Source organism: Salmo trutta, chromosome 8, assembly GCF_901001165.1.
Source record: "Salmo trutta chromosome 8, fSalTru1.1, whole genome shotgun sequence".
Lineage (NCBI taxonomy): Eukaryota > Metazoa > Chordata > Actinopteri > Salmoniformes > Salmonidae > Salmo > Salmo trutta.
The window spans coordinates 17,504,148-17,513,377 of NC_042964.1; the positions used below are offsets into that span (position 1 = coordinate 17,504,148).

Here is a 9,230-nt window from a genome sequence, read left to right on the forward strand (position 1 = left end):
TCCTAAACACATAAAAAGTGGGATGTATACAGTACAGGGCAACAGAAGACAAACAGAAAAGGGGCTAATGTTCTTGGAAATGGGGCAAGGGCTGATAAACCGGGGGGGAAGTTTGCGGGACTCCACCCGGAGGGGAAGGTCTCGAGTGGACAGCCATACCCTCTGCCCGAGACAATGCCGGGGAGCCGAGGGTCTGGTGGCGGTTCGCTTGACGTCGATACCTGGAGGTGGTCTTGAGAAGAGCCGACCGGGCTGTCTTCCAGGTATGGCCACAGCGGCGGACAAACATCTGGGTCAAGGGGATGCCGACCTCTTCCTCCAGGAAGAGCGGGGGATGATAACCCAGGGAACACTCGAAAGGCGAGAGTCCAGTGGCAGTGCAGAGGAGGGTGTTACGGGCATGTTCAACCCACACTAGTTGCTGGTTCAAGGTGGTGGGGTTGGCGGAGACAAGGCAGCGAAGAGTCGTCTCCAGGTCTTGATTGGCTCGCTCTGACTGGCCGGAGGCGTTCGGGGACGTCGGGGACTTCCGTGATGCCTGGGAGGCGAGTTGGAATTCTTGGGCGGGAGAGTGGAATTGGACCTCCTCTCCTTCTTACGTTCCCGTAGCCACCCATCGATCTGGATGGTCAAGGCAATGAGCGAGTTGAGATCCATCGGTAGTTCCCGGGCTGCTAGTTCGTCCTTAACCTCCTCCGATACTCTGTACAGGAATGTGTCGAACAGCAATTCCGGGTTCCAGGCACTCTCAGCTGTCAATGTGCGGAAATCCACCGCATAGTCTACCACACTGCAGGAGTCTTGCCGAAGCTTCCGGTCAGCCTCTCTCCCGGATAATTGAGAATCAAAAACCTTCTTCACCTCCGCCACAAACTCCTCCAGACTGAAGCATACGGCCGACTGTTGCTCCCACACGACCGTAGCCCAGGCGAGAGCCCTCCCGGACCTCAGCATGATGAGGTACGCTATCTTCGAGAGATCCGAGGGGAAGGAGGAGGGCTACAGCTCGATGATGAGAGAACACTGCATGAAACGCACGATAGGTTCCCGACTCTCCAGCGAAGTGTTCCGGGAGAGCTAAGCAGGGCTCTTGAGAAACTGAGAGGCCGTTCTGCTAACAGCCCAGGTTACCATTTTGTAGCTCTGTGTCTCTGCTTTAATCCAACGTAAAAATAACAATTTCTAATTTTGCGAGATAAGATCGAATCAAGGCGGTCAGTCATATTTGGTATTTTTTTTATAGGATGACCTTGAGGGGCAAAGTACCCAATAGTAGACTATTGCATTATACTGATCACTTCTAAAGACAAATAAAGAGTTTAACCAAAATTGCCTTTGTCATGATGTTATTTGCCTCTTAGTATTTCCTGTCTTGGCTTTGCACTGATTACAGCCCCCTATTCCGAGAAGCAACTTATAAAGAGAATATGATTGGGGTCTGAGGTGGAGGAGGGGCCAGTGAGGGTACGCATCACTTCCTGTGGTATGAGTGACAGGAAGGAGCAGCTCAGTGTAGAGTGAGACCTGAGGTGAACATCACCGAGTCTCTCATAGATTAACACTGGGGGATGAAATGTCGCTCTCTCTCTCTCTCTCTCTCTCTCTCCCTCTCTCTCTCTCTTTCTCTCTCTCTCCAGATTTCCAGTACACCTGCCAAATGATAGAATTGGCAAAATATTTGTGTGTGAGTGTAAATGCCTGGGTGATTTGAGTGCGTGGGGGGGGGGGCTTTACACACCTCTCTTCATCTGTTCATCTGGACAGTACACACCAGACCCCTGCCACTCAGTTATATGTGTTATATGCAAAGTATGTCAAGAATACAAATAACAAGCAAAAGCATTTTCCAAACGCTAAACTGTGCAGGGTTTCTTGAACTATGGGTCCTGAGTTATGAGAATACATCTATAATCACACACTATTTATTTTTACTTTGGGTCATTGGAGGACGATTTGGGTCAAGGGAGGACAGTCAATTTATCACTTGGGTCTCAAGGTTAAAATATTTAAGAACCCTAAAGGATTAAACAAGAGTAGAAAGTGCAGATAAAGACTTAGTGTGATCTCAATTTCTTTCTTTTTCATGAAGGAAGAGTTGACAAAACTATTGTCAACTCTTCCTTCATGAAAAAGAAAGAAATTAAGCCAACATAAACATATATTATTCAATGCTAATGCAGTTACAACAAGTATTAGTATTGAATGTTGGAGGCTTATGATAAAAACCAAGAACCAAAAATGCAGCTTTTAACAGTGGTGGGTAAATGTGCATTATGGATGATAACTGTAACCCTTGGGCTGGGCTGGGTTGGTGTCGGAAGTATTAGCAGCACTAGAGATCATTCACCATTTCCTAGTCAAACCTTTATTTTCACTAGGCAAGTCAGTTAAGAACAAATTCTTATTTACAATGACGTCCTATTTCAGTCAATGTTTCATTTCTCTCAAAAAAGAAGCAGCCGTATCAAGGAATTATTTGATTGCCTCGATCCAGTAACTGACTTGCTTTAAAATGTATTTTTAAAAAGTAATTCCTGAGAAGCTCAGATTATGGTAAGCCAGAGGATACACGTCAAAGATTGTAGTCAGCCAATAAAATCTCTCCTTTCAGTGTTCCCTCCTACTGTATGATGGGTACATGTAAAGTGCCGTCATATATAAGGTGCATATAAAGTGTCCCACTGTCAGACCCACACACTATACAGTGCAGAAGGGACTAATGTTACAATGATGAATAGAGAAGTATTTATGTTTTACATCAACTTGGGTAAGTGTAAGACATTTTAATTGAGTTTCTTTTTTTAATCATTTTTAGTATGTAGTTTGAATATGATAAGTTAAGTGGATGTTCTCTCTGTAATGGGTAGAAATGCCTTTGATCCATTTTGTTTGTTTGCTTTGACAGTTTGTGTTTTTACCAAACCAAACGTAATCCAACCAACCCCTGTGATGGTTACTGAGCTGGGAGGCACTGTGACTCTCACTTGTCTTTGTTCAGATGAGTCAGTGACCAGATTTAATTGGTTCAAGCAGAGTTTTGGACAGGAACCCCTCCACATGACTTCATCTCTTTATGTTGGCCAAGATAGTTATTATTCCATCAACTTTATTAAGGACTTTACTGAGACCAAACGTTTGGGTGTGAGGAGAGGAGACTACAGCTGTAACTTGACCATATCCAAGACAGAGCCAGGGGACTCAGCTACATACTATTGTTCCACTACAGTCATCTATGAGCTCACATATGGAGAGGGAACTGTTTTAATTGTCAAAGGTAACTAAACATTTGCTTCTTCAATTTCGAATTGTGTGACCCTGCATGTTGACATGTTCATAGACATGCTTCATCAAATGCTAATGATGAATACATGGCTTTTCATGTTTTTCACCCACTTAGTTTTACTTTAGTTACTCACTCTCTTCAGACTCAGAGTCCAACATCATGTCTGTGCTCCAGCAGCCTGTGTCTGAGTCCGTCCAGCCAGGAGACTCTGTGACTCTGAACTGTACAATACACACTGAGACCTGTGCAGGAGAACACAGTGTATATTGGTTCAGACGTGGCTCAGGAGAATCCCGTCCAGGAATCATTTACACCCATGGAGACAGGAGTGATCAGTGTGAGAAGAGCTCTGAGGCTGGGTCTCCTACACAGAGCTGTGTCTACAACCTCCCAAAGAGGAACCTCAGCCTCTCTGATGCTGGAAGTTACTACTGTGCTGTGACCTCATGTGGGGAGATACTGTTTGGGAACGGGACCAAGTTGGACATTGACGGTAGGTGATACAGCTTACATTTTTCTTTATATCTACTGTATAGTCTACTGTGTAGAACATACACTTACTTGCTATTCTGGTTTCTTCTATTACTGTTTGAATTTCAACAGACCATAGAACAGACACTCTTGTCTTGGTGTCCTGCCTGGGTGTAGCATTAGGTGTCACGTTCACCTTGATCATTGTCCTGGTTTGCATCATGTACAAGATGAACAAGACAACATGTGTGCAGTGCAGAGGTAAGTTACTATCCCCTGCTATTCGTTGATGTCACCATTTGTTGTTGTTTCAGTAGTGGAAGAAGTAGAAGTATCCTAATCTTTTTTGTAACTCTTTTTAGGACTCGTCTCTCAGACCAGAGGTCCTGCAGTTACCAGGTCAGACGCAGGGGTAAGCAGAAATATTTTTATATTGTCTGAATCAAATCAAATCAAATGTATTTATATAGCCCTTCTTACATCAGCTGATATCTCAAAGTGCTGTACAGAAACCCAGCCTAAAACCCCAAACAGCAAGCAATGCAGGTGTAGAAGCACGGTGGCTAGGAAAAACTCCCTAGAAAGGCCAAAACCTAGGAAGAAACCTAGAGAGGAACCAGGCTATGAGGGGTGGCCAGTCCTCTTCTGGCTGTGCCGGGTGGAGATTATAACAGCACATGGCCTAGATGTTCAAATGTTCATAAATGACCAGCATTGTCAAATAATAATAATCATAGTAGTTGTCGAGGGTGCAACAAGTCAGTAACACAAGAGTAAGTGTCAGTTGGCTTTTTCACAGCCGATCTTTGAGAGTATCTCTACCGCTCCTGCTGTCTCTAGAGAGTTGAAAACAGCAGGTCTGGGACAGGTAACACGTCCGGTGAATAGGTCAGGGTTCCAGCAGGTCTGGGACAACTGGTCTGGGACAGGTAGCACGTCCGGTGAACAGGTCAGGGTTCCATAGCTGCAGGCAGAACAGTTGGAACTGGAGCAGCAGCACGGCCAGGTGAACTGGGGACAGCAAGGAGTCATCAAGCCAGGTAGTCCTGAGGCATGGTCCTAGGGCTCAGGTCCTCCGAGAGAAAGAAAGAAAGAAAGAGAAAAAGAGAAAATGAGAGAGCATATTTAAATTCACACAGGACACCGGAAAAGACAAGAGAAACACTCCAGATGTGACAGACAGACCCTAGCCCCCCGACACTGAAGTCTATTGTGAAGCCTGTCTTGAACCAACTTCACTAATTGAATGTCAACAATGCTATTTTGTGCTTCACAGGACCAAGATGGAAACAGTCTCCATTACGTAGCTCTGAATCTGAGCAACAGGTCTAGAAGACAGAGAGGTCACATGGAGACAGTGGTGTACGCTGGAATTAGACAGTAGAACTGGATGAATGAACCAATGATCATTTTATACTAGATAACTCTTTAATAACTAGTTCTAGCTTCCTTAACTATCTATGAATGCATAAGCAGTCAAATGTGATAAACAGTGGTCATAGCTTTTTTGTTATACAAAGTTGAAATAATTGATTGCATTGCTTCTCTGACAAACCAATTTTTACATTTGAATAATAATAATAATAATAATAATAATAATTTGAGGGATGCTTATACTTGTCTTGGTACAAAACTGTGTAATGAAAATATTTGTTGTTGTTGTTACCCCAACTCCCCCTGAGGCACCCGCAGGGAGTGGGTTCACAGCCAGGGTCACCATTGTACAGCACCCCTGGAGCAATTATGGTTAAGTGCCATGCTCAAGGGCACAATGACAGATTGTTCTTTTTTGTATTTATTTGTTGTGCTTATTTTAGCAACAGTAAACTTGTTGATTGTGTAAAGAAAAATAAAGTGTTTCCAACTGTTTGAATTTGAATCAGTTCAACTCAATGCATACTATGATGATATGGCATGTTGTACAGACGGATGCTCTTAACTGTCTCAGACATTATGGTCTGTTTACAAAGCTTTGTGGTGAAGGTGGAGGTGTTGCAGTAACTTTCCACTGATGGAAACTAACCTCTTATAGACATTTAACACAGGAAGACTGACCTGCACCCACACTACTCTCTACTTTGTCCCTTAGGGCCCCTTACTGTTCACACTACTTAGTGGGTGTGAAACAGACCCTTCGTGCAGCAAAGGCCAATCAACACAAATGTGTAGGTCAAAGTTTACTTAGTTATGTGAAGTCTAGCAGTACCACATCATGTTACGGTAAATGATTTAGGTCTCTTGCAATAGATCTACTCATAGTGAAAGTTGCACATCAGCCACCACCACAGAAGGAGGACAAGCCATCGCCAGGCATCATTCTGTTGTAGCTTGTTTAAAAAAAAGTTTTTTTTAAGACATAGGCCTATTATCATCCTACACACCCCCTCACATACACAGCAACCTATTTACAGGTAGGCTGTGGTCTGCTGTCAACAAAACACGACGCTGTAACAAGCTACACTTCGTGAGTCCTGCAGGTCTTCTGCACAGCACCCTCTGTCTCCTGTCTGTCTGTCTGTCTGTCTGTCTGTCTGTCTGTCTGTCTGTCTGTCTGTCTGTCTGTCTGTCTGTCTGTCTGTCTGTCTGTCTGTCTGTCTGTCTGTCTGTCTGTCTGTCTGTCTGTCTGTCTGTCTGTCTGTCTGTCTGTCTGTCTGTCTGTCTGTCTGTCTGTCTGTCTGTCTGTCTCAATTCAAATCAAGGGCTTCATTGGCATGGGAAACATATGTTAACATTGCAAAAGCAAGTGAAGTAGGTAATAAACAAAAGTGAAATAAACAATAAAAATCTCTCTCTCTCTCTGTCTCTCAAATCAAGGAGCTTTATTGGCATGGGAAACATATGTTAACATTGCCAAAGCAAGTGAAGTAGATAATATACAAAAGTGAAATAAACAATAAAAATGAAAGGTAACATTACACTCACAGAAGTTCCAAAAGAGTAAAGACATTTCACATGTCATATTATGTATATATACAGTGTTGCAATGATGTGCACATGGTTAAAGTACAAAGGAGAAAATAAATAAACATATGGGTTGTATTTACAATGGTGTTTGATCTTCACTGGTTGCCATTTTCTTGTGGCAACAGGTCACAAATATTGCTGGTGTGATGGCACACTGTGGTATTTCACCCAGTAGATATGGGAGTTTATCAAAATTGGGTTTGTTTTCAAATTATTTTTTAATTTTATTTCACCTTTATTTAGCCAGTTGGGCAAGTTGAGAACAAGTTCTCATTTACAACTGCGACCTGGCCAAGATAAAGCAAAGCAGTTCGACACATACAACAACACAGAGTTACACATGGAATAAACAAAACATACAGTCAATAATACAGTTGAAGAAAATCTATATACAGTGTGTGCAAATGAGATAAGAAAAGAGAGTTACGGCAATAAATAGGCCATAGTGGCGAAGTAATTACAATATACCAATTAGACACTAGAGTGATTGATGTGCAGAAGATGAATGTGCAAGTAGAGATACAGGGGTGCAATGGAGCAAGATAAGTAAATAAATACAGTATGGGGATGAGGTAGTTGGATGGGCTATTTACAGATGGGCTATGTACAGGTACAGTGATCTGTGAGCTGCTAAGACAGCTGGTGCTTAAAGCTAGTGAGGGAGGTAAGAGTCTAGAATAGAGAGATATACCTGCTGGAGCATGTGCTATGGGTAGGTGCTGCTATGGTGACCAATGAGCTGAGATAAGGCGGGGCCTTACCTATCAGAGACTTGTAGATGACCTGAAGCCAGTGGGTTTGGCGATGAGTATGAAGCGAGGGCCAGCCAACGAGAGCGTACAGGTCGCAGTTTTGGGTAGTATATGGGGCTTTGGTGACAAAACGGATGGCACTGTGATAGATTGCATCCAATTTGATGAGTAGAGTGTTGGGGGCTATTTTGTAAATGACAGGATCGGTAGGATGGTCAGTTTTACAAGGGTACGTTTGGCAGCATGAGTGAAGGATGCTTTGTTGCGAAATAGGAAGCCGATTCTAGATTTAATTTTGGATTGGAGATGCTTAATGTGAGTCTGGAAGGAGAGTTTACAGTCTAACCAGACACCCAGAGTAGTGATGCTGGGCAGGCGGGCAGGTGTGGGCAGCGATCGGTTGAAGAGCATGCATTTAGTTTTACTTGTATTTAAGAGCAGTTGGAGGCCACGGAAGGAGTGCTGTATGGCATTGAAGCTCCTCTGGAGGTTAGTTAACACAGTGCCCAAAGAATGGCCAGAAGTATACAGAATGGTGTCATCTGCGTAGAGGTGGATCAGAGAATCACCAGCAGCAAGAGCGACATCATTGATGTATACAGAGAAGAGTCGGTCCGAGAATTGAACCCTGTGGCACCCCCATGGAGACTGCCAGAGGTCCGGACAACAGGCCCTCCGATTTGAAACACTGAACTCTGTCAGAGAAGTAGTGAGAAGTAGAGGTAGTGACCCAGGCGAGGCAGTCATTTGAGAAACCAAGGCTGTTTAGTCTACCAATAAGAATGTGGTGATTGACAGAGTCGAAAGCGTTGGCCAGGTCGATGAATACGGCTGCACAGTAATGTCTCTTATCGATGGCAGTAATGTCTCTTATCGTTTAGGACCTTGAGCATGGCTGAGTTGCACCCATGACCAGCTCTGAAACCAGATTGCATAGCGGAGAATGTACGGTGGGATTCGAAATGGTCGGTAATCTGTTTGTTAACTTGGCTTTCGAAGACCTTAGAAAGGCAGGGTAGGATGGATATAGGTCTGTAGCAGTTTGGGTCTAGAGTGTCTCCCCCTTTGAAGAGGGGGATGACCGCGGCAGCTTTCCAATCTTTGGGAATCTCAGACGATACGAAAGAGAGGTTGAACAGGCTAGTAATAGGGGTTGCAACAATTTCGGCAGATCATTTTAGAAAGAGAGGGTCCAGATTGTCTAGCCCGGCTGATTTGTAGGGGTCCAGATTTTGCAGCTCTTTCAGAACATCAGCTATCTGGATTTGGGTGAAAGAGAAATGGTGGGGGCTTGGGCGGGTTGCTGTGGAGGGTGCAGGGCAGTTGACCGGGGTAGGGGTAGCCAGGTGGAAAGCATGGCCAGCCGTAGAGAAATGCTTATTGAAATTCTCCATTATAGTGGATTTATCGGTAGTGACAGTGTTTCTTAGCCTCAGTGCAGTAGTCGTTCAGTGCAGTAGTCGGCTGGGAGGAGGTGCTCTTATTCTCCATGGACTTCGTTGTGGATCTGTGTAATCTGAGGGAAATATGGGTCTCTCACTCTCTTTATTTTTCTCTCTCTTTCTTTCTTTCTTTCTCTCTGTCTTTCTCTCTCTCTGTCTGTCTGTCTCTCTCCCTCACTCTCTCTTTCTCTGTCTTTCTCTCTGTCTTTCTCTCTCTTTCTCTTTCTTTATCTCTTTCTCTTTCTTTCTCTCTCTCTCTTTCTCTTTCTCTCTCTCTCTTTCTCTTTCTCTCTCTCTGTCTCTCTCTCTCTCTCCCTC

At 44.0% G+C, this 9,230-nt stretch overlaps 1 protein-coding gene across 1 annotated transcript; it reads left to right on the plus strand.

The window, feature by feature from the left end:
* The first annotated feature begins 2,699 nt into the window (after window positions 1–2,699).
* On the plus strand, window positions 2,700–5,633 carry LOC115198327 (uncharacterized). Its single transcript, XM_029760219.1, has 6 exons — window positions 2,700–2,767; window positions 2,906–3,274; window positions 3,426–3,776; window positions 3,887–4,015; window positions 4,117–4,166; window positions 5,031–5,633. The coding sequence occupies exons 1-6, from the start codon at window positions 2,728–2,730 to the stop codon at window positions 5,136–5,138; spliced, it is 1,047 nt and encodes a 348-aa protein (XP_029616079.1). The 5' UTR covers window positions 2,700–2,727; the 3' UTR covers window positions 5,139–5,633.
* The last annotated feature ends 3,597 nt before the right edge of the window (window positions 5,634–9,230 follow it).

What these genes read in the sequence shown, in the direction of transcription:
- LOC115198327 (XM_029760219.1), top strand. Translation starts at nt 2,728, where the DNA reads ATGATGAATAGAGAAGTATTTATGTTTTACATCAACTTGG. An exon ending in AACTGTTTTAATTGTCAAAG is followed by an intron (nt 3,275 to 3,425) that starts GTAACTAAACAT and finishes CACTCTCTTCAG; the next exon opens with ACTCAGAGTCCAACATCATG. An exon ending in TTACCAGGTCAGACGCAGGG is followed by an intron (nt 4,167 to 5,030) that starts GTAAGCAGAAAT and finishes TGTGCTTCACAG; the next exon opens with GACCAAGATGGAAACAGTCT.